General features: G+C 54.1%; 1 protein-coding gene across 3 annotated transcripts in view; it reads right to left on the reverse strand.

Annotated features, from left to right (window-relative positions):
* The window catches only part of NPAS1 (neuronal PAS domain protein 1), a 99,711-nt gene that overhangs the window by 53,388 nt on the left and 21,233 nt on the right, over positions 1-25,090 (reverse strand). For all 3 annotated transcript variants that reach the window (XM_037884659.2, XM_037884658.2, XM_043534544.1), the window contains exons 2-3: positions 22,861-23,033; positions 19,762-20,009 (exon numbers count right to left, since the gene is read on the reverse strand). In XM_037884659.2, the coding sequence (XP_037740587.1) occupies positions 19,762-20,009; positions 22,861-22,952 (340 nt within the window). In that variant the 5' untranslated portion in view covers positions 22,953-23,033. The remainder of the gene's footprint in view (positions 1-19,761; positions 20,010-22,860; positions 23,034-25,090) is intronic.

The raw sequence follows: 25,090 nt of genomic DNA on the forward strand, positions 1-25,090 counted from the left end.
TTTGAGATCCTCCACAGGTGCCAGATAAATGCAAAATGATCACTTAATAGTAACACTTTCCTCTCCTACGTGGATGCTTGATCTGAAAGCACTTTACAAAGGTGGTCAATATCAGAGCTGGGTGAATAACAGATTTTTTGATTCATTGGCAATTCCGAAAAGTCTAAAAAAAATGGTTTTGGGTTGGACCAAAACCAAAACTTCTAGACACATCTGGCAAATGGAAAAGTTGAAAAAAAACCCTCCTCTTTGGGGTCAAATCAGAGATTTGGTTCTGACAAAATCAAAATGTCTTGTTTTGATTTGACTATTTTTTAGTTTAAAAAAATCAAATCAAATCAAAGGAAACTTTGAAATATGAAGTTTTTGCAAACCGGGGGGAAAAAAAATCACAGTGAAATGAACCCGTTTGAGTCTTTTGGAGTTTTTTGTTTTTCCTAAATCAACAATTTATCGAAATCAGAACGAAGTCACAGAACATTTTGGTGTCGCTGAATCGGCATTTTTGGGCCATGAACCTTTCACCTGAAAAACGTCACCCAGCTGTCGTCTGTATTGTTCTCCTCATTTTACAGCAGGGAAAAGTGAGACACAGAGCGAGGAAATAACTCACCCTAGGTCACCCAGCAGCCCCTGACAGAGCTGGGAATAGTACCTAACTCTCCCACACCAGCGCTCTATCTGCCTCCCTATGCCATTGCAAAACCAATTCGGCAGGGTACCCAGCAGTCCAGATTAAATAGTGTGACGGTTTATTATATGTATTGTGGTAGTGCCTAGGAGCCCATCATGGGCTTGGACAGGGTGACCAGACAGCAAGGGTAAAAAATCGGGACGGGGGCGGGGGGCAATAGGTGCCTATATAAGAAAAAGCCCCCAAAATCGGGACTGTCCCTATAAAATCAGGACGTCTGGTCACCCTAGGCCTGGACCTCATTGTGCCAGCCACGGTACATATTTTTTGCTATTAGGTGTATTATGGTACCACCTAGGAGCCCCAGGACTCCATTATGCTGGCCTTCATGGACCAGGACCCTATGTGCTCAGGGCTGTACGTTTCTATTGTTATTAGGTGTGTTACGGTAGAACCTAGGAAACTGTCAATGACCAGGACCTTATTGTGCTAGCAGCTGTACATTTTTATGATATTAGGAGTATTACAGTAGTGCCTGGGAACCTGTTACTGACCAGTACCCCATTGCGCCAGGTGCTGTACATTTTCATTGCTATTAGATGTATTATGGTAGAATCCCCAGTTACGGAGGAGGACCCCACTGGGCCAGGCATTGTATATTTTTATTGCTATTAGAAGTATTACGGTACCACCGAGGAGCCCCAGTCCTGGACCAGGCCCCTAATGCGCTAGGCGCTGTACAGACACAGAACAAAAAGCCAGGCCCTGCCCCAAGGAGCTGACAGTCAAAATAAGGTGCCTAACGTCTAGCCGTGAGAGTTTGCAACTGATACTTGTCCAGAGCCAAGTCTCACCATGCGCAGACACCGGCCATGGGCAGTCAGCAAGGGACTGACAGTGAGTTTAAAAAGGACCGGGGCCCAGGAAAATCAGCCCCATGGATCTCAAGGCCCAAATGGGCATGGCTGGAGGCAGGCTGAAAGGCTCTTCTCCCCACACCTTGTTAGCCCTCAAGGGGCGAGGCGTGTGGAGGGTTCCATAAAACTTGCAGTGCACTAAACTGGGATTCAGAAAACCTGGCTTCTGTTCATAGAGTTCAAGGCCAGAAGGGACCAAGAGCTCTCCTAGTGTGTGTGACCACCGGTACATCGCAGGCCGCCAACCCCTCCCAGCAGCCGCACGCTAACCCCAACAACCGAAAATCCACCACAGCCCACAGGAGACGAGACTGTCGCATGTTACAGGCGGAGAACAGGAGGGACCGAGGGCCCCCTGCCATGGCATGGAAATGGTTAACTGAGATCTACCCAGGTAATCGGGGAAGAGACCTGCACCCCATACTGCAGAGGAAGGCGCAAAACCCCTCAGGGTCCCTGCCAATCTGACCTGGCTGGTGGATTCCTTCCCGACCCCACACATGGTGATCAGTTCAACCCGGAGCACATGAGCAAGAACCAGCCAGCCAAGCACTAGAGAGAGAGAGAACGCTCGGTGCCACCACAGAGCCCTGGCCCACCCCGTCCACTACTCCATCTCCAGCCATGGCCATCTCCAATGCTTCAGTGGAAGGCAATAAAAAGAAAGTCTCCCAGAATGCATTGCAAGGGGGAAAACCCTTCCTGACCCCTGCATGCAGCCAGCTGGAGCCCTGAAGCATGCGCTTTAGGAACATAAGAGAGAAACTAGAAGTGAGCCCTGACCCCTACAATCACAAGAGCCCCACCATACCGTCCCACTCAGAAATTTGTCCAGCTCCCTTAAAACTAATTAAATTGCTTGCCCCAAAACTCCTGTTGGGAGGCTGTACTGGTGTAGCATCCCAGTCAAACTATAGCCGCAAAGGACTCCTAGTGTGAATGCAGTTTACACCAGCAACACTGAGCTTTTACTGGTAAAACTTATTCCATCCCCCTAGAGTTAGACAAGCTGTACTAGACCCCACTCCCCTCCCAGAGCCATGACAAGAACCCAAGAGTTCCGACTTCCAGCCCCTCCTGCCGCTCTATCCACTAAACACCACTCCCCTCCCAGAGCTGGGAATAGAACCCAGGCGTCCGGACTCCCAGCCCCCCTGCTCTATACCAGTCAAAGCTCAGCTTTGCCAGCATACTAGGGGTTTCTGCCAGCCCAGCTATGATGCTCAGAAATCTCTTCTCATCAGACCCTCTGGCCAACCCAGCTACGTTGCAGTGTAGTGTAGACATGGCCTTATCCTGCTCTAGCTATTCTCCGCCCGTACAGAAATAGCCACGCCGATACAGCCACCCCAAAGGGTTTAGTCCTAAGGAGGACTAAACCCGTAACCGTTTAAGCAACACAACTTTCTCCTACCGAAATGCCCACCCTAAGACAGTGGCAGACGTGGGGATGGAACCCAGGCACCCAGAGCGCTAACCACTAGCCCAGACCATCTCAGGAAGCAGCTGATCTCCTTTATTAACTGCGCAGTCATTTACACGCATGCAAAATGCTCCCGTTTCGAAGCAGACATGGAATTAACCTCTAGGACCAGCACTTAACAGATGCCCTGCAGGGCTGGGGGAGAGAAGGGGGTGGGGGCAGAGAGAGTAAGTCTTTTCTTCCCAGGACCCTACTTTGGAGGAGAAATATTATTTTACAAAGAATTAAACAAAAAAATATATAATAATAATAAAATAGCTGCGGCACCATGCAGCAGCTAAGATGGCATTTATAATCGCTCCCTCTGTTATCTGTATGAATTTACTTGTAACTAACAAACACAGAGCTCCCTTGACAGACACGCCGAACAATGCAAACTCCACTAATTGCCGCAATTTTCTCTGTCATTTTCTTTAATTCCTTCATTTCGCCTCTCTTGAAATAACCCCGCAGGTCAGACCGAATGCTCCTATAATTAAAAGCATTTAATGTAGGAATTAGAAAGCTGCTAGGCTGGGAGGGGGGGAAGGAGGGGGAGACATATATATATATGAAAAATACCTTCTTCATTTTTTAATACTTTGAAAGTTGCCAACTCTTAAAGTAACAAAGCACCTAATAACAACCCCTGCTGTTCGTCTCAGATTCAATGGCTCCTTGGTCTGTTAAGACAGGTTCAGAGGGAGGAAAGGGGAGCCAAAGTCTTATACTATGTTTGTAGCATCCATTTCCGTTCAGCAGAAACTTTAAGTTGCAGAGGAGAGTGCTAGGTAGTGGTTAGAGCAGGGCCTCTGGGTCACTGATCTCAGGGTATCCGGACTCCTGGGTTCTATGCTGTAGCTCTGGGAGGATGGTGGTTAGAGCAAGGAGACTGGGAGTCAGGACTCCTGGGTTCTATTCCAGGTGCTAGGATGGAGCTGGGAGTTCATGCTGGGTTTTGTCCTATGGCTCTGGGAGGGAAGTTGGGTCTAGAGGTTAGAGCCGGGGGGTGCAGTCAGAACTCCTTAGGACTTATTCTGTGGTTCTGGGAGCATAGGGGGTCTAAGGACAGGAGAGGGGACTGGGAGTCAGGACTCCTGGGTTCTATCCCTGGGGTGGAGATGGGAGACAGGATTCCTGGGTTCAGTCCTCCGGCTCTCAGAGAGAGTGTGGTCCAGTGGGTGGCTGGGAGTCAGGATTCCCAAGTTCTGTGTGCAGCTCTGTCCCTGACTTGCTCTGTGACCTTTGCCAAGTCACGACTTCATGCCTCAGTTTCCCCTGGGGCAACAGGGGCTGCGAGAATGAGAGAATGTTTGCAACGCATCTTTAGAAGCTGCCTCATAATAACAAGCCCTTCTGTGGCAGCCTCCTGCCAGGAGACAGCTCCCTGCTTTGCCAGTCAGACAGATTATTACAGTGGTCCCTTTGGCCCTGGACACTCTGACAGCATTAAGGAACTAAGCGTCTCCTGAATGGAGAAATAACCTGCCCCAGCCCCAGGAGATGCTGCAAGACATCAGCCTGGCAGGAATGCCTCCATGTGATTACATCAGCCAGCAGGTCTCCCTTATTATGTGTATTACGGTAGCACCTAGAGGCCCAAACTTCATAGACAGTCTCTGCCCCAAAGAGTGTACATTATAGTCTAAAAGGCATAAAAGACAAAGGGGCGGACAACTGAGGCACAACGAGGGGAAGTGACTTGCCCAGTTGGCACAGCTGGGAACAGAACCCAGGTCTGGTGGCTTTTAGGCTAGGCCAGGCCCCTCACCACTAGCCCACACTGCCTCTCGCTTGGCAGGGTAGCCCCTCTTTCTCTATCCGGGTGCCTGTATATGCTCCCTGCCCCTCTAATATCTGCACACTGCCCAGTCATTAACGAGCCGTTCATCACAGCCCCCCGGAAGCAACGGCAGGGGCATAAGCACTGTCATACCAAGGGGGAAACTGAGGCAGAGAGCGCTCACGGGACAGAAGTTTGGAAGCACTTGGCATGCTGGGTGCAGAGCCCTGTTGATAGTCTGGCCCTGATGGTAGGCACTGGGCACCTGAGAAAATCTTGGTGACGTGACGGGCCCAAGGTCACAGAGGGAGTCTGTAGCAGAGACAAGAACGGAACCCCAGTGCCGGCCCAGCAGCCTTAAATACTAGCCCATCCGTCCTTCCCAAACCCCCGCTGCCTCATTCTCTTCACCCACTTCCTTTCCTGTCCCTTCCCAGCCCACACTGCTCTCACCACTCAGTCATACTCCCCTCCCACAGCTGGGAGGAGAACCCAGGAGTCCTGACTCCCAGGCCTCTAGTCACCAACCAACACTCCCCTCTAACCTGCCCCGGGCGATTTCCCCACAGGTGTGTCATTGCCAGTTCCAAGGTGCAGGGCGGGCCGGCAGGTGAGCGAGAGGCCAGTTCCTGCCCTGACACAGAAACACGGCCCGTGGGTTGCCCCAAACAGCCCGGTGCCTGCCAGGACCTGGGGGGCTTGTCTGTCACTGGATCCCGGAGCGCTGGCAACTACCCTTCCTATTGAGCACCAGAGTAGAGACGCCAGCAGGAGGGAGCGGTGGGTGGCCCGGAAGACTGGGCACAGCCAGCATAGCAGCAGGGCGAGCTCCCCCCACACGCTTCCAGGTCTGATGGGGGCATTCCCATTCCATGGCTCACCCAGCCCACGGCCTCCGGGCTGGTGGTTTCTGGAGGTAGCGGACCCCAGGTAGGAGGAGTTCAGCCAGCAGCTGTTTGCATCAGAACATCCTGGCTGACGTTCACCCGCCAGGCTCCAGCCCCAGGGCTCCGTGTTGCCAAGTGCCAGCCCTTTAATTCTGGGCAGCGCCTATACCAGACCCTGCAGCCCTCTCTCCTCCCGAGCAGGAGGGTGTCACTGCTTTAGCCCAGTTGCCACCCCACCGATTTAGCCATGGCCTCGATTTCTAGCCACCATTAGGGCATGATCCTTCACTGCCGCCCAAGCCCCTAGTACGATCCCTTGCACCGGCATGCAAAGTTAGTGTAAAATGCATGAGGCCTGGGGTCAGAGCCTCACACTGCCGAAACACAAAGGGAGGAGGGGATCGGTGCAGTCGCCTTGCACGACCGCTTGGCGCTGGTGAAGCAGGAGAATCAGGCCCTGGGCGTCAGAGGGGAGCAGCCTTCAGCACAAGCCATTGCGGGGTGGGGGGAGTGGGGAGGTTTGGGGAGCATGCCCCCCTGCACTTGCAATCCAGTCCGCCCGCTGGATTCAGGTCTTTGAGGGGATAAATATACCCAGCTTCTCCTGCCCTTCTGTGGGGACTCGCCCGACAGCACTGCTGGCTCCCCGCCCTACCCCGCTGGAGGGTAAGGGCTTGGAACGTACATCCTCCGATCCTGGGCCCGGATTCAGCGCTGGGCTCTGGCCCCTTTTATGTCATGGGGCTGGAAAGCGGGCGGCTCCCCCTAGCTGGGAATTCTGAGGGGGGTCCTGGGACGGTGAACTAAGATGGAGTCGGGTCACTGTGAGAAAAGGGCGCATTGGAGCCCGAAGGCTCAGAGTCACCGAGAGCACGCGGCCTGCCCTTGTGTGGGTCCTTGGGGTTACCCCCCAGTGGCTGTTTGAAGGCTGGGGTATAGCACAGAGCCTGTAAATCCGTGACCGTTCCTCTGGCAGTGTGGGCTGGACACCGTCCCCGCCCCCCACAGCAGCCCCCTGCACTCTGGGCTGCCCCATGGGAAGTTAAGGCAGGGCCACCTTCCCCCGACACCTCCCCCTGCCAAGGGAAGGCGCTCAGTCTCCATGCCCCAGTCTGGCTTTGGTCCCTGCTCTACAGTGGCCAAGGAAAGGGCTAGTGTCACCCCAGCTCCGAGCCCGCCTTGTGCATCAGAGCCAGCAGCCCTAGGGTTAATTCTATCAGCTGGATGTACAGCGCCCAGAGAAACTGGACCAACCAGGGGACAGGGTGGGGTGGGGAAATCAAGCTAACGAGGCCGAGTTCCAACAGCGATCTCTGCCCTTGGCTGTGCAAGGATCTGAATATCTGGCCCTCTGGCTAACGAGGGGTTTAATCGCTGAGATTAGAATCAATTCCTTGCTGAAGTTCTGTGCTGTGGCAGGGGAAGAGAGCCAGAAGGGAGCCGCTGCCAGGTCTGAGCTGGGGCCGGTCCTGTCTTCGTCTGACCAGTCACTGCCCCAACCTCAGACCCCAGTTAGAGCAGGTGAAGGGGTGTTAGGACTTCTGGGTTCTCTAACCAGCTCTGGGAGCGGAGGGGTGGTTAGAGCAGGGGATTTGCGAGCTAGGACTCCTGGGTTCTATTCCCAGTTCTAAGAAGGGAGTGGTGTCTAGTGGTTAGAGATGGGGGGGCTCAGAGTCAGGCTCCTGGATCTTGGAAGGGAGTGATGCCTAATAATATAAGCAGCGTGAACCGGGGTCAGGACTCCTGGGTTCTATCCCAGCTCTGGGAGAGGAGCAGTGTCTAGTGGTTAGCACAGCGGTGGCTGGGACTCAAGACATCATGGGTTCTATCCCCAACTCTTCTGCTAACTTAGCGTGACCTTGGGCAAAACACAAAACAACAGTGAAATCACAGCACCACCGCTCCATGCCTCGGTTTCCCCCTCTAAATGTTACTGCAGTGAGGAGGGGAAGCAGAGGTCATAGGCAGGAAAGACTGGGCTGTAAAACCAAATCAGTGGAGCAACTCAACCAAGGGAAGGCAAAGAGCTATGTTTCGGTCACCACCAAAATGATACTAAACCTTACTCCGTCCACATAGCCAGGGGCAGGGAGCAGTGCCCTCTGGGTACTACCATAACCCAGATCACAAGGAGATTCCCCTCGCCAGAAGGGATGCTTAGAAGAAGGCCCCAGGCCGGTCACCCAGCCAGACGGTGCTGGGCTCATTGTGAATTTTTCGGTTCCTTGGCCATTCCAAAAAAATCATTTCTGACTGAAAGAAACATTCTCTTCAACCCGAAACAAAACACTCGGTTTAAAAAAAAAAAAAATTGGAAGGAAATTTCCAAACAAAAAGTCATTTTGAACCGAAAACCCAAAACATTTGCCCTGTTTCGGATACTTTTCAACACGCCATATTCAGCGAAACCAACACGCATTGACAAAATGTTTCAGTGCCCCAAATCTGGGGTTTTCACTAAAAGAATGCAACCAGCTCTTAGGGCTCGTCTAGACGAGGAGTTAGCGCGCGTCAAACTTGGATGTGACTCCGCTGCGCACAAAAAGTTGTCTGGTGTGCTTTGATCTATTCCGCTTTGACACAGGAGTACGGCATTGCACACTACAGAAATTTTAGTCTGCCGTAGCGGGGTCCACCCAGACGGAGCGTGCAGCAGGCTAGTTCGCTGTAGAGTCACGCCCCAGCTTGCTGGGCACCAACTCTTCGTCTAGACAAACCCAAAGTCTGATCTACATAACCCATGCCAGAGAGCCTCCCTCCCCCACAGGTGGTCCTGCATCCAGCCCATATCTGGTGGTGGAGCTAGAAGAGCATAGCTTTTGAAAATAAAAAGATACCAAGACTGAGATAGATTTTCCCTAAGGGGAGGCTCTCAGCTTCCCTTTTTGAGCTTGCGCTCCCCTGACATAGAATTTGGGGTTTGGGCTTTAAAGTTGGTTTGCTTTGTTGGTTTCACCCCAGCCCTAATCTCTAGGAAACTAGAAAAGCCCACGCACATGTGCATGCCCAACACGCTCTCTCCTGAGCTGAGACTTCTCTTTAAAAGGCACCTCACTTCCTCCCTCCCCCCGCCACCTTCACAAAAAGACTCCTTCCTTTTCAAGCCAGCACTGCTGAATAATTGAGCAGGATATTCTACTCGGCATGAAAGAGGCAGGACTCAGTTCCCGCTGCCCGTGTTACAACAAGCTCTCTGGACCCCTCCGGGGGCACCAAGCCACCAACACACCTCTCCCCTCCTTTGACCCCACTTTGAAGTGGGAAGTGGAAATTTCTGAATCTTGGGCACGGGACGCCAGCCCCAGATACTCAGAGCCTGCAGCTTTACCATCACACCGTGAGGTTCTGATGGTCTCTGAACGGGCTGGTGGTCCAGTGAAACAGACGGACGGACCAAACCTCGTACATAGAAAATTAATCATACACCAGGACAGGTCATCAACTCCGCAACTCGCCTGATTTGAACCATGATATTTGGTGGGGGGGGTTGTTTTTTTGTTTTTCAGCCCCCCGCTGCAGGAGTTGGTGATTGCCTAAAAATCACAGCTTCTGCTTCAAGAGCCTCAGGGTGGCTTGGGGCAAGGCTTTTCGTTACATTCTGTGTCTGTCCAAAGCCCAGCACGGGGGGCTCCTGCTCCACGATGCAGCACATAGGTGCTACCATAATACACCTAATAGAAATAAAATGTACAGCACCTAGCACAATGGGACCTGGGCCATGATGACTGCAATGTCTACGTGCTACTGTAATACATCTAATAGCAATAAAAATATCCAGTGCCTTCCAGCAGAATGGGGTCCTGGGCCATAACTGGGGTTCCTAAGTGCTGCCATAATACACCTAATAGCAATAAAAATGCACAGCATCTAGCATAATGGGGGCTTGGTCCATGACTGGGCTCCTAGGTGCTACCATAATACACCTAATAGCAATAAAAATGTACAGCACCTGACACAGTGGGGTTCATGAGTGGGGCTCCTAAATGCAACCATAATACAAATACATAATAATAATGCCACTTCTACCTTCAAATTAATCAAGGGATTGCTGGGGAGGTGTGTGTACATGTTGGTCTGAAGATATGGCAAATGCAAACCCTGATCATTTTCCTTGTACGCTGAATCCCATTCCCTACCCTTGCTCCTGTCTGTCTGTTTCCACTGAAAGCCCTTCTGTGCAGGGTCTGTCCTACGGATCAGTACAGTACCTGAGCCCCCTAAACACAGAGGATAACCCCAAGCTCTTATAGTGCGCTTTTCACTAGCAGATCTCAAAGCACTTTACAAAGGAGGCCAGCAACATTATCCCCATTTTATAGACAGGGAAACTGAAGCCTGGGGCAGTGAAGTGACTTGCCCAAGGTCAGCATCTCAGTGGCAGAGCTGGAAATAAACCCCAGGTCTCACAAGCCTGAACTCCCCAGCTGGGGTATCACAGATTGGACCCTGTCTTGGGCTGCCGACGAAGCAGGTCGCTTCTCCTTCAAAGCAGAGTTCGGGGCTTGTAAAAAGCCGCCAGATCCACCAGTCCCTCTGTCTGTGGCATGGGTAAGACCGATGCTGGAATCCAGTCCTGGTGTCCACGTTTTTAAAAGGCTGTGGAAAAATGCCAGGGAGGGACAGAGCTCAAAACAACAAGAGGATCCAAAGGCAACTTGATTATAGTGTCTCTGTAGCTTCACAGCGAACGAATCCCAGGTACTCATGGGATCTGCAATCTAGCAGAGAAAGGCAGAGCAAGAACCAATGGCTGGAAGCTAAAGCCAGGCAAATTCAAACGAGAAAAAAGACCCCTAATTTTAACAGTGAGGATGGTTATCCATAGGAACTAACACCCAAGGGAAGTGGGGGGGTTCTCCGTCTCTTGATGGCTCCAGATCCAGACCAGCTGCCTTTCTGGAATATGCTTTAGTCCGACCCAAGCTACTGGGCTCACTGCAAAGTTCACTGGGTGAAACTCTGTGGCTTGTGTTATGCCGGAGGTCAGACGAGACGATCTAATGATCCCTTCAATAGCCTTAAAATTGACGTATCCATAGAGCGGATCCAGCATTTGGGCGGCAGCGTTCCAGCGTCTTTTGATTTCATTGGGATTTGGAGATGGCACGCTGGGCTGCAGGGGCGAGAATGCAGGCCCGGCTCTGTGACCCTTTTAATCCCGGGTTTCTGTCCAGACTAAGGACCCGCAGCTGGCCTGCTTACCTGCTCACTTAACACCCGGCAGTCTCACGAGCGTGGCTGGGCCCATTTCAGCCGCCTGGCTGGCCCAGCAGCCCGACTGGCTGAGGGGACTAGCAGACCCGCTCTTGAGATCAGCAGCACCAGCAGGCTGCTCAAAGCATTCGCCCACGCCTCACTCAGCCTTGCCCGTCATGGCTCACTCCAGTTCTGACCCACGGCTCTGATCCCTGACTTTGGCTCTGACCCAGGCCTCTGACCCCTGGTTCCCGACTCCCAGCTGCAACCCTGGCTCTGACTCCTGCCGGCACCATGAGGCCTGACTCCGGCTCCATCCACTAGGCGTGACTGCCCATGCCCCGGTCCTTAACAATTTCACTGCTGAATCTACCGGTCAAGGGGGCCAGCTGATGCCAACCACGGTGGCAGACTTCACTGTCCTGCTGAGAACCCCCTCAAATTCACTTCACTCAGGCCATCAAAACAGCCACAGCTCTCAGCAACAGACTGACCCTGTTGCAAACTAGCTGGGCCCCTCCCCATGTCGCCGCCAATCTCCTGAGCCAGCCAGCCCCCTATTCAGGGTGCAGCTGTTGAACAATACGAGATATTTTTATCCATTGAATGCTTCGATCCACTCAGCCAGCCGTGCATTCAGAGCACGAGGATCACGCCTCCCGGCTCCATAGGCAAGAGGACCAGAAAATCTGCCTCAGGAAACTTGGCCTGGTTAGTTTATTCAAGAGAAGGCAACTTGATTGCGGGTCACAAGCACCTACGCCCGGAGATTTCTGACAACGGAGGGCTCTTAATTGAGCGGACAAAGGCAGAAGAAGAACTCATGAATGCGGGTTGAAGCTGGCCAAATGCAGACTAGAAACAGGGGTGAACATTTTAATGGAGTAATTACTGGAACAAATGCCCCAGGGTTGGCGTGGCTGCTCCTTCACTCGGCGTCTTTCCAGCGAGAGCAGGAGGTCTGGGCTGGATGCAGGGATCACTGGGTTACGCAGGTCAGACTACGTGATCAGAATGGTCCCTTCTGCCTTAGCCTCTACAGGGCTGATTATCATTTACGCTGTGGGGTGAGCGTCGTTTATGGCCGCTTTAAGGTCCCAATAACACGGCCAGAGTGCTGAAAGGGGCCTTTGAATCAGGCTCTGGAGAGATGAATTGAACCATCATGCCTTAGCATCGTCTCCTGCTTTGCCAAAGCATCGTCTGACTGTCTTCACGCTCCCTTCCCTTCCTCAAGGACTGGTCCACCCAAATGAAACTCTTGGGGGCAAGTTTAGATTGCTGTCCAGGCTCACCAGCTGTGACCACTTCTCTGCTCTAAGCTCTGGGAGTGTGTGTGTGTGTGTGTGGGGGGGGGTCTGGCTGAACCCCCAAGATTCATGGCAAGCCAAACTCGGGGCTTTGATTCCAAACTCTCTTCTGTCGTTATTTGCCCAGCTCTGCTCAAAGCGCTGAGGTCACTGAATGCACAGGCCCTTCCAGCCACCAAGCCCGTGAGCCCTTTGTAGGTCTCCTGCACACAACCCCCCTTCCCAGGGTTGAAGATCCAGCTATCTTTCCCCCCACCACGGGGTGCGGATCGACTTTCTGTAGCGTGACACCAGCTCTTGTGAGCTGCTGTAGCCAACTCATGCCAGTGCCCACCCTCCGCCAACCATCTTATCTCGCATACACCCGTCACGCTATGAAGTTGGCAAGTTCTTAGCGGGGAGACATCCAAGTTAAAACACAGGGAGCAGGGCAAGTGATCCAATAGAATCCACTTTCTTTTCCAAGCCAGCGCTGACCCCAGAGCCCCAGAATGGAGCTAGGGGCGCTGTGCTACCAGCAGAGGGGTGAGGGCTCAGCAGGGGGCGCTCTCCCCTTGCAGCAGACTCAATTCTCCGGTGCAGCCCTAGGGGGCACTGTGCTGGAGGGAGTGGGCGCAGCAGGGGGTGCTCCCCCATTGCAGTCAGAGCTGACCCCAATGTCCCAGTGCAGCCCTAGGGGACACTGTACTGCCAGATGGGGGCTCAGGAGGGAGTGCTCTCCCCTGGCAGCCAGCACTGACTCCAATGCTGCAGCATGGGTCTGGGTAGCCAAAGATGCTGTCTTTGGGATCAGGTATAAAACCAAGGCCCACAGTCCATTTGCAAGAGCCCCAGGATCATGCCCAAAGGGCAGTTCTGCCTCCCTGTTTCTCTCCCAGACAGTCCTTCTTGTCCTGAATTGCCACGTGCCCAGCTGTTAAAAACAGCTCCTTGCCTTCCACACTCCACCCCAGCGGCAAATGCCTTCCAGCAGGGAGCAGCGAGACCTCCGTCTAGAAGAAGGGCTGCTTTGGGAGAATCCCAGCCCGAAAGCCAATCCAGCTGCTCCCCACCCGCCAGGGGACGCACTGGTGAATCCGCACCCGGCTCTCTGCTCCTTGGCTGCACAGGAATCCCACCGTGCAAACCCTGCCTGGCCAATTATCCCGTTGCTCTAATTGAAAAGAAGATTCACAGATGTGTAGCCCACTGCGCCGTCCCCCCGGCTTCCTTCTCATGCACAATAACACCATTAAAGCGAAGAATTCGGCCACTGTGGCCCCCCCCCCCGACTCGCCATCACTCCTAGACAAATTCCATATGCCTGCATTAACCCTTCGCAGCCCAACGCTCGTTCGTTCCGCTACAAGGCTGGAGGAAATTTAGCACAGCTGATGGTGGGATCCAAGTCAGAGCACAAACGGGGGGATGCTTAGATTTGATCTCTCCCTGCCCGTCTGGAACCTGGTTCCCAGTCCTCTGCTCTAACCATTAGACTACACTCCCCTCCCAGAGCCAGGGATAGAACCATGCCACCCAACTATAATCTCCCCCAGAGGTTGCATAGGACTCAGGAGTCCTGACTCCCAGTGCCTCGTTGCTCTAGCTACTGTCATCCGTCCCAGAAATTAATTCTTGGTTGAACTAAACACGTTCTTTTATAAACACATCCCATCTTGATTTTAAAACCGCCAGGGATGGGGAATCCACCACAATCCTTGGGAAGGAGTAAATTTTTAACAGTGAGAGTAATTAATCACTGGAAATATTTACCCAGGATTCTCCATCACTAGCAATTTTTAATTCAAGGTGGGATGTGTTTCTAAAGGATTGGCTTTAGGAATTATTGTGGGGAAGTTCTCTGGCCTGGGTTATGCAGGGGTCAGACCAGATGATCACAGCAGTCCCTTCCGGCCTTGGATCTAGAAACGTGGGGGCAGCTTTATCCAAAATCTGCAATTCTGGGGTTCGTACCCCTTCCTCTGAAGCATCTGGCACAGACCACTGTCCGAGACGGGAAACCAGGCTAGATGGGCCTCAGCTCTGATCCAGCCTGGTAGTTCACATGTTCCTAACTCAGCACAAATAAAGGCATTCAATCCCCTGCTCCAGCACAGATTGCTCGTGTGACCTTGGATAAGTCACTTTGCCGCTCCGTGCCTCAGTTTCCCCATCTGTACATTGGGATAATAGCTCTGCCCTGCCTCCCAGAGGCGCTGTGAGGTTGAAGAATGAGAGGTGCTCAGATGCTGTGGTGAGGTGACGGGGGCTGTTTAACGTAGACGGACACAATCTCTGTCCTACCGCCTCCTCAGCCACTTTCAATAAATAAATTATTCACCCTCTTCTGCTAAACAGTACAACACAGAGCTCTCCGCATCGCTGCATTTCAGCAGACCATTGGTGTTTTACAAGTACATGCAAGTCACCACGCTAACTACATCGTGACCACTCAGAATGTCAAGGCTGGACTAGCACTCAGATCTCACGGCTTCAGAAGCCCAGACCCTGCCACTTCAACTAAAGGAGAATCACCATTAGCTGTTAGGAGTATAGGGGGTCTATGACACACAGGTGAGCAGTTCTGATCCCATGCAGCAGAGGGCATCGGTGCATGCACAGACAAGAGCCAGTCATGTTTTACCCAGGGGCCAATGCTTTCCAAAGTGACTAATCATTTTGGGGGCCTTGCTTTTAAGGGGTCTCAAGCTGTGTACCTAGAAGGGGCTGATTTTCAGAGTGCGAGTGATCAGCATTTTCTGAAAATCAGGGCTCCCCCCCCCCCCCACACAGACTTTTAAAAGCATCTTCTCAAAATCTCTAGCCAGGTCTGAAAATCTTGGCCCGTGAAATCTGACTCCTCATCTAGTGGTTAAAGCAAAGGACACCTCTCCACCCTCCCCCAGATCTGAGACCAGAACCCTGCAATCCCGACACCAAGGCCCCCACTGCTCTAAACCCACTAGACCCTACTCCCCTCCCAGATGTCAGAGCAGAGCCTCAGAGCCCTGACTCCCAGCACCCACCAAAACAACGGAAGTTGGTCTTGGAGCCAGCAGGCCCCTTTTCAAACCTCAGAGATCCATCCCCAAAACTGGCAGCATCTTGCTGGATTTTTCTTTCCAGAATTCAGCTCAGCTTTGGGTGGCTGGATGACTCAGGGAAATCAGACTGCCTTTGCTGTCAAATTAGGAGCAATTTGAGCAATTGGGCTCTCTGCAGATGTTTAATAAACTGCTGATTATTAATCAATGTGACCTTAATATTTTCCCTGGTTAAGCCTGGAAGACTTTTGCTGTCAGCATAAATGCCGCTAATTTCACTAATGCAATTGATTAGGAAATTGGCCCCGGGTCAAAGATGCTAATTAGCACTAGAAATGGTTCGGGTCAACAGCTTTATTTGAGAATGGGGAGGGGGATGCATTACTTTAGGACCAGAGCAATTGCCAAATCCAGGGTCCTGTGAGATGATTCGGTGCCTGTAGGAGGAAGGAAATTGAGCCCAGGCAGGTGTGGGAAGAGATGCGGAGTTATGTTATAACCCTTGTGGATCTCTCACTCAAACACAGAGACATCACTACACCCAGGAGCGGTGACAAGGGCCCAGATCCTGCATGGTATTTACATGCCTGACTTCCTTCAGTAGCTAAACACCTTTGATGACCTAGAACCATGATTTCTATCAGCCATCTCCCCTAGTCCCACTAAGGGCAGCTGAATTTCCCTCCTCATCTTTGAGGATACAAGTGTCAAGAACCCAGGTGATGCTGTTACGGCAACCCCAAAAGGGATCAGGAATAACTCCCCTACCCCAGCCGGTGGAATGTGGGAAGCAGCAGCAACTGCCTGCCCTCTCTGCACAGGCTCAGAAATGGACTGAGAGCAGTAAAGGGGCATTTTAAGGCAGTGTTGCCTAGTGGGCGGGTTGCTGGCCTGAGAGTCAGGATGGGGTCCTATTTCCATCTCTGCCAGGGTAAAATCTCTCCTAGAGCTGGTGGTGAGATATCAAAAGGTTTTCCCGTCCCAAATCAGGAAGAAAAGTCGAAACCTCAAAAATTTTCATGAACTGAAAAATAAAATAAAATAAAATAAAATATTTGAGTTGGGGTCCATTGAACTATTTCCTTTTGATTTCAGGCATTAAAAAAATAAAAATTATTCTGATTTTGCTGAACTGTCTAAACAAAAAGTAGTTATGAACTAGAAAATCAGAAAAATCAGAAAATCATTCTGAAAATATGTCAAAACAAAAACACGGACAATTTGGAAATCCCCCCGCCCCAAACATTTTTCAAGTAGAAAAGTCTGTCTAAAATTTCCTGAGGAAATGTTACCTTTTGACCAACCGGTATTTTCCAACAAAAATGTGTTTTAGCTGAAAGATTCCCAGCTGGCTGTGGTCGCATCCTGTGTGCCTCAGTTTCCCCAAACATTAGAGCCAAAATACTGCCTTCGAAGAAGGCTTTGAAATCCACGGATGAAAGGTGCTGTATAAGGATTATTACTGTACAGAGTCATATCAGTGTGCCAGTCCAACAAAAGGAAGTTTGGGTACCAGAACGGCGTCTCAGCATGACTCGACCCCTAGGTCACCTGTATTCTAATGGAACAAGCGCTGCTCAGAGTCAGGACTCCTGGGTTCTAACCCCGACTCATTGCGTGACCCCGTGCCTCAGGATTATCTATCAGGAACAACGACAGCGCTCCGATCTGCTCCCCAGCTCACACGGTGTCAGGAAATCGGGATTATTTTGTTTGTTGTTTTCAAAGTAACGTTCACCAGGATATTTGAATGTGCAAGGGTATTTCCTACTGCAAAGGTGGGGGTCCAGTCATAACACGCAGGGCACTTTTGAGGCAAGAAAGGGCTCAAATATAGGCTTACCCCCTAAATGACAGCCTGCAGGAAAAGCTTTGCAGTTACCGCTTGGCACCTGGCGTGCTTTGCAGGTGGAAGCCAAGAGGCAGGTTAGGATCCTCACTTTAGAGCTAGCGTAACCTTGTCCAAGGTCATGCAGTGTCAGAATTGAGACTAGAACCCAGGAGTCCTGGTTCCCAGGCCCCCACCCTTCTCTAAACCCTTGCTCACACCCTCTCTCCCAGCGATCCTGACTCATACTCCTCCCTACCCCCTGGCTCTAACCCCTAAACCATACTGCCCTCCCAGAAACAGAACCCAGGAGTCCTGACTCCTCCTCCCCCCACTCTAACCCCTTGTCACGGGGCGGGACTCACCCCTGCGGCACCTCCTGCTGGTCTCTCAGGGAATTAGCTCTTCCAGCCTCTGGAGCACCCTCTACAGGCCGGTGTCCTGCTTGCCGCTGGCCCCTGCGTCCCTCCCGGACCCCGGTGCCCCTTTTAGCCAGGGTGCTGCCCCCTGGCAAGTACCCCCACAGTCTCTGGGTCTCCCCTCCCCGGCGAACCCCCACCCACTATCCCCACCTCGCCTCAGTCTTTGGCTACTGCCAGACACCACTGAGCCCCCGCACACTGGGGCGGACTGCAGCGTATAAGCCAATCATCACAGGCAAGGGGGGTTTGGACCTGTTGCCTCTGCCTACCCGTGGGCTGCCCCCTGCAACCCCAGGACCCTTTTTGGCTTTCCACTAGGCCTGCAGCCTGGGGGGTTTCCAGGCCAGAGCTCCCCAGCTCCCTTGGCCTTCCCCCAGCCCAGCGCCACCTCAGGTACCCTGGTACGCTCCCCAGCAGCCAGGCCCATCTCCCTCCACGGCTAGAGGAGACTCTGTGTTCCTGGCCCACGGCTCTCTGATAAGGGCCAGCTGGGCCCTGATTGGGGCATGGCCCCCGTTGAGCCTGCTTCCCCCAATCAGCCCGGGAACTGCTTGCTCCCAGCCACAGCCCCACCCCAGGGCTGATTTCAAGCCCTTCAGGGCAGGAGCGGGTGACCACCCCGCTACACTTCTCCATCATACTTCCCTCCCAAACACAGCAAAAGAACCCAGGCATCCTAGTCCTCCTCATCCCCTGGCTCTAGCCCCTAAACTCCCAGAAACAGAAGCCAGGAATCCTGATCCCCCCACTCACAACCCCTAGGCCCCACTCCCCATCATGGCACCTCCTTTCCCCCCCTGCCTAAGACCCAGCTGCAATGATATCAAAAGCAGATCGAGTTCTCAGGCATCCTCTTGCCAAGCTCGTCATTATCATAATTCCTCTGCCAACAGATTTTGGCTCCGCGCGCCAAAGGAGACGCAAACTAAGCCGGCTGTGTGTCGGAATCCGTCTACGCGTGAATGTCCCGGGGGTGGTGGTGCGGGAGGGATGGACAGCACGGGGCTGGTCTCCCCAGCTCCCCTGGAACAATAGGCAGATGTTTATCCCTATTTCAGGGAACACATGTTATTTGCCTGATAACTATCCCGCGGGTAATGACAGTAATCAGAAATCGCTGGAAGCCTGTATTCTTCCAAGGCAGTTAATTTGCTTAATTACACACTTGGAAGCTGCATTATTTAAATGGTGATTTATTGCGTGGCTAATCAATGCTATTTTCTGTGCGCTCTGGGTATGAGGGAGCGCACACATGTGTCGGAATGGAGCAGCCGATGCCCCTTCGAAAGGACAAGGGCAGGGAGAGCTGGGAGAGTAGGGGGGGAATGGAGGAGTCACAATGCCCTCACTGGACACACATCAGGAACCCCCAGGAGCTGGCCAAATTTGCTGTGGCTGGTCCACACGCAGGATAAGAGTCTACTGCTGCTAGCAGCTAATGAAGGGACTCTTCTAAGGTAATATTTCAGAGCCAGCGACTAGGGCACCAGACTGAGATCTGGATTCTATTGCTGGCTCGACGGTGGACTTGCTGTCTGACTATGGGCAAACCTGGGCCTCTGGTTTCCCCTCCTGGCCGTGGCCGGTCTTGTCTATTTAGTTTATAAGCTCTCTGGGGCAGAAAGCCGAGGGGAAGAATGGCCACAGCTGGGGCGCTAGCCAAGCCCTGAATTCAATTCTTCCTTCTTGTACGGCCTCGCTTGAGTCGACGTAGGCCCAGATCCTTAATCACCTCACTCCCCTGATTGCAAATATGGGGCAGAGCCGATGGGGCGGGGAGAGGCCCAACTGATTGAGGGGCAGATGTGCAGGGGAGAACTTCTGCAGCAGGGCCTGAGAATCAGCTTAATAAAAGAGTGAGCCCTGGCACCAGTAATGGTCACCGGTGCACCAGGGGATGGGCAGGGGGTGTTAAACAAAAGACAGACAAGAAACCCCCCATTATTATTTTGAAAGATAATATTAATAATCTCATGGGCTCGGGGCTGGCTAATCTCATGATATTTTGAGGTCCGAGCTGTGATTTTCACACCTTTAGGGTTGGTCATGCTAGGTCAACAGCCCTGCCTTGCCCCACGGGGGGTTGTGTGGGGGTCAGATACCACGGTGATGGGGGGGGTCAGTGTAAATACCTCCCTAGATAGACGAGACAGTAAATGGAGTATAATCCCTCTTTGCTTCATGATCCATGGGTTTTTTTTTTTTCCAGCATTGACCACTAAGGGGGGGTTCTTGCAGGTGGATGCAGTGAGGGGAGCCCCGATTTCTTCTGCTTCCCCCCCCGGCTTTTGGCTCTTACCTTTGCCGGCGGGGCCGGGCGGGGGGCTCCCTTCGGCCCGCAGCCCCCACGGGGGCTCACCATGGCTGGCGAAGTCGCGCATCTTGAGGTAACTGATGGTGAGGCGGACGATGGAGGCTTTGTCCAGCTGGCTGGTGATGGCGCCAGGCAGGGGCAGCATCTTGGCCAGCTCGTAGAACTCGAAATTCTCCTTGCCGCGCCGGGAGCGGGCGGCATTGCGGGACTTCTCCTTCCGCAGGGCCTGCAGACTGCGGGGAGGGGGAGCACACACAGACCGGGGTTAGAGAGTGCGAGGGTTTGTGGGTGGGGGGCTGCTCCCCACCCACCATCTTCCCGACTCAACCAGGCAACACTGGTCCCCCCGCAGCCACCAGACAGGGCCCCCGCCTCCCAAGCCCCCCCGCCCACCTCACGTGCAGCTACCCAGCCTGCCCCCACAATGCAATGCTGCTTCGGAACATTTTCCATTGTGGGTGGAGACACAATGAATTTCCCCCCCCTGATTTTTCGGAAGGGCCCAGACTGCTTGGTGCCCAGTAGCCAGAACGTGGGAAAGAGGCTGTGCCTTCCAGGATGTGTGCGGAGGGCTAGAGGAGCTAAATCGGCAGGGCCTCTGGGGAGCGCAGAAGGGATACATGAGGAATTTACTGGCCCATGGGATGCTCAGAGGGTCTGACACTAGAGGGGAGAACAGAGACCCAGCACCCCGAAGGCTCAGTCCCCTCATTCTCATTTGCTAGCACCCAGGCACTGGAGCGGAAATCCACCCTTACGTCTGGCTCTGGACAGGACATCGTGGCAAGGGGGTCTGAGAGTGGGCTGGTCCTGCTGCTTCCCAGACTGCGTCTGCTCTATGGACTCCAGACCCCCGGCCTGACAACCCGGCCCCACAAAACAAATTAAAAAAAAATATCCCTCGCTTTTTTTTCTTTAAATCACAATTTTTAAAATAGTGCATCTGGTACCTCCAGCACTGAACTCCTCCAGATTCATGGATTTCCCAACCTCCCTTTAAAGACATCCCCCTTTTACAGATGGGGAAACTGAGGCCCGGGGCAGCCTAAGCAACCCGCCCAAGGGGCAGTGAATTGAACTTTGGTCACCTGGAGCCCTCCTCATTAGGCCCCCCCTTCCATCCACAGCCAAAGAGGGAACGTATTCTCTGAAGCACCAAGGGTGCATCTATACTGCAAAAAAACAACCCCATGGCACTGAGCCTCCAAGCCCACAACTGACTCAGGTTCAAGCTTCAGGGCTTCAAATAGCAGTGTAGATGTTCCTGCATGAGCCAGAGCCTGGGCTCTGAAACCCAGAAAACGGGGTGGGTCTCAGAATCTGGACTCAGGCCGAGTGGGAATGTCTACACTGCTGTTTTAAGCCCCGTAGCGTGAGCACAAGCTAGCTGAGAGTCACCACAGGGGTATCTCTGCCACCACACAGCCCGCTGCAGAGCTGAGCAAATAATGGGTTTTGCAGTTCAGGCACCGAACCGAAAAATTGAATAAAATTTTTAAAAATCTGGTTTGATTCCACTGAAACAAATGGTTTCTTTTTTTTAAAATTTTGTGTTGAACCAAAAACTTATTTAAAAATTCATTCCAAATCAATCAAAACATTTCAGGTCAATCCAAAACAAAAAAAATTTTTTTGGGGGGGGAGGTGTTAAATTAATTTCAAAACAATTAAAACTTTTTGGTCAAAACAAAAGATTTTTTGCAATAAAATCGCCTTTTTTCCTCCGCTGAAGCTATTTGCCGAGCGCGCCCCGAATTAATGGATCATTTCGGAGCACAGAGAGCTGCGTTTCTCCAGGAAAAGTCTGTTGAAAAATGTTCCCTCTGCTCTAGACACAAGCACTGTTGCAGCTGGCAGGCCTGGCTGGGGGGGATCCCTAAATGGAAGGGGCTCCTGCTGTGGGGCTGGTGGCATCAGACGAGGGATCCCAGGAGCGGGTGGGGCACTCGCTGGCACATTTCCAGTGTGTCCCATGAGGCAATTCTGGCCGTGAGTCGTCCCGGGAGCTGCCGCGACGTGTTTGTCTAACGTCAAGTCTAGACTCACAGAACGGCTAATAACCACGGAAAGCTCTGGGTCCTCTCCCCGTGAGGACACAACCCTCAGTGACGGCTCCCCACGGACACCGTGGAAAACTCTCTACACACTTGGCTGCTGGCCAGCTCAGCCTCCAGCTGGGAGCCCTGCCGGTGGCCGAATGGAGGGGTCGGCATTTGTGTGGGATGTGTCAGCCCCAGGGTTTCCCCCTTCAGAGATTTGGGGGGTGGGGGAGAAGACCCTTAAAACCGGCAGAGCGACAGTTCGGTTCGGTGCCCGATGTTCGGAGGCTGGTCCCTGCTACCCCAGGATGAGAGACTGTCAGCAAGCGGGCCTGGGGAAATCCTCACCATCGGGAGTGGCTGGAAGAGCAAAGGGTTCAGCAGGGGGCTAGAAGGCAGGACTCCAGGGTCCCATTGCCAACTCAGGGGGAAAGCGTATAGTGAGTTGAGCAAGAAGGGTTTGAGGTCAGGACCCCTGGGGTCTATTTCCAGCTCTGGAAGGAGAGTGGGGTCTAGCGGTTAGAGTAGGCGGGACTGAGGGCCAGGACTCCTGGGTTCTATTCCCAGATCTGGGAGGAGAGTGGGATCTAGTGGTTACTCCAGGGGGCGGGGGCTGGGAGCCAGGACTCCTGGGTTCTATTCCCAGTTCGGGGGAAGTGGTGTTTCGTGGTGAAAGCAGGGACTCCTGGGTTCTAGTCCCAGCTCTGGGAAGGGAGTGGGATCTAGTGGTTAGAGGAGGCAGGACTGAGAGCCAGAACTCCTGGGTTCTAGTCCCAGCTCTGGGAGGGGAGTGGAATCTAATGGGGGCGGGGGGGACTGGGAGCCAGGACTTCTGGGTTCTCGTCCCAGGCTCTGCACTAACTTGCTGAGTGACATTGGGCAGTTACGTCTCATTGGGCCTCAGTTTCCCTCAAGGACAACACCATCTCTGCGGGGGAGGGGAGGGTTGTCTGGCTTTATTAACCCATGCCTGTACAGTGTTTCCAGACACGCAGGTGGAAGGGGCTATGTATGTGCAAAGAATCCATCCTCTTCAGCATCTTACCAGGGCACTGGCTGATTCTTAACCAACAGTCCTTGCAAGAAGTCCCATTCTACGCTAACGCACTTCACCTCATTGCCGAACGGGGCTGCCATCTTTACTCGGGGCACTGTGCTCCAGATCGGCTGACTTCAGGCAGTCTCTGAGCGGCTGCCTCTGGAGAAGGGCCAGGCCTCCTACAAGAACAAGAGGCGAGAGAGGGTCAGTTTTCTTCCCCCCACCAGGGAGCCAACATACAGACAGAGGAAGCTCCTGTTGCTGAAGACCCATCTGCTGTTGCCAAGGGCTACAGGATGATGAAGAAGAGGAGAGACTAGGGTTATCTCTGTGGGAGACAGTATGGCCTAGCGGATAGAGCATAGACCTGGGACATGGGAGACCAGGGTTCTAGTCCCAGCTCTGCAGAGTGACCCTGGGGAAGTCCCTTTCTGTGCCTCAGTTTCCCAGGCCTGTATCGGGAGAATAAGCCACCCCTTGTGAAGTTTATGGGGCAGGGACTGTCTCTCACTTGGTAACACACACCAGAGACATGTAACCCAGCTATAGCTACACCAGCACGGCAGAGTGCTCCTGCTTTGCCAGGATAGCTGCATCTACGCTGGGGACACCGGCACTACTGTGGGTCAGAGATCCCAGTTCATCATGCTGACAGATGTCTGCTATGCAGACGTGGTCTTTGCTCAAGCAGAGGCTGGGTCCCCAGAGCAGGAGCTGCCCACGGGCACATGGCCTAGATAACAGTGGATCACTTGCTGGGAGGGCGTAGGGCATAAGCTAAGATTGCAGGGGTATCCTTCAAGGATAAGCGATGGAGACAGGCACAATCTCTCCTTAGGATAAATGGGAGAGACCACCAGGCTCGCTGGACCTCTCGCCTCTTTGTGAGACCAGAGCAACACCCCCATCTTTGACTCTGGGGACCTCTCAATGCTGGTACAGACCAACACATTCACTTATTTGTCTGCATCGTACAGGGAACAGCTGCCAGAGAGGTTAATAATCTTAGATTACTAATATTACAGTAACACCTGAAATCAGAGCTCCATTGTGCTGGCCGCTGCTCAGACACACAGCAACCGAGATCGGGGCCCCGTCGGGCCGGGCGCCGCCCAGACACGCAGTGACCGAGATCGGGGCCCCCGTCGGGCCGGGCGCCGCCCAGACACGCAGTGACCGAGATCGGGGCCCCGTCGGGCCGGGCGCCGCCCAGACACGCAGCGACCGAGATCGGGGCCCCCGTCGGGCCGGGCGCCGCCCAGACACGCAGCGACCGAGATCGGGGCCCCCGTCGGGCCGGGCGCCGCCCAGACACGCAGCGACCGAGATCGGGGCCCCGTCGGGCCAGGCGCCGCCCAGACACGCAGCGACCGAGATCGGGGCCCCCGTCGGGCCGGGCGCCGCCCAGACACGCAGCGACCGAGATCGGGGCCCCGTCGGGCCGGGCGCGGCCCAGACACACAGTGACCGAGATCGGGGCCCCGTCGCGCCGGGCGCGGCCCAGACACACAGTGACCGAGATCGGGGCCCCGTCGGGCCGGGCGCCGCCCAGACACACAGTGACCGAGATCGGGGCCCCGTCGCGTCGGGCGCCGCCCAGACACGCAGTGACCGAGATCGGGGCCCCCGTCGGGCCGGGCGCCGCCCAGACACGCAGTGACCAAGATCGGGGCCCCGTCGGGCCGGGCGCCGCCCAGACACGCAGCGACCGAGATCGGGGCCCCCGTCGGGCCGGGCGCCGCCCAGACACGCAGCGACCGAGATCGGGGCCCCCGTCGGGCCGGGCGCCGCCCAGACACGCAGCGACCGAGATCGGGGCCCCGTCGGGCCAGGCGCCGCCCAGACACGCAGCGACCGAGATCGGGGCCCCCGTCGGGCCGGGCGCCGCCCAGACACGCAGCGACCGAGATCGGGGCCCCGTCGGGCCGGGCGCGGCCCAGACACACAGTGACCGAGATCGGGGCCCCGTCGCGCCGGGCGCGGCCCAGACACACAGTGACCGAGATCGGGGCCCCGTCGGGCCGGGCGCCGCCCAGACACACAGTGACCGAGATCGGGGCCCCGTCGCGTCGGGCGCCGCCCAGACACGCAGTGACCGAGATCGGGGCCCCCGTCGGGCCGGGCGCCGCCCAGACACGCAGTGACCGAGATCGGGCCCAGTCGGGCCGGGCGCCGCCCAGACACGCAGTGACCGAGATCGGGGCCCCCGTCGGGCCGGGCGCCGCCCAGACACGCA

This window comes from Chelonia mydas, chromosome 23, assembly GCF_015237465.2.
Source record: "Chelonia mydas isolate rCheMyd1 chromosome 23, rCheMyd1.pri.v2, whole genome shotgun sequence".
NCBI classification, from domain to species: Eukaryota; Metazoa; Chordata; order Testudines; family Cheloniidae; genus Chelonia; species Chelonia mydas.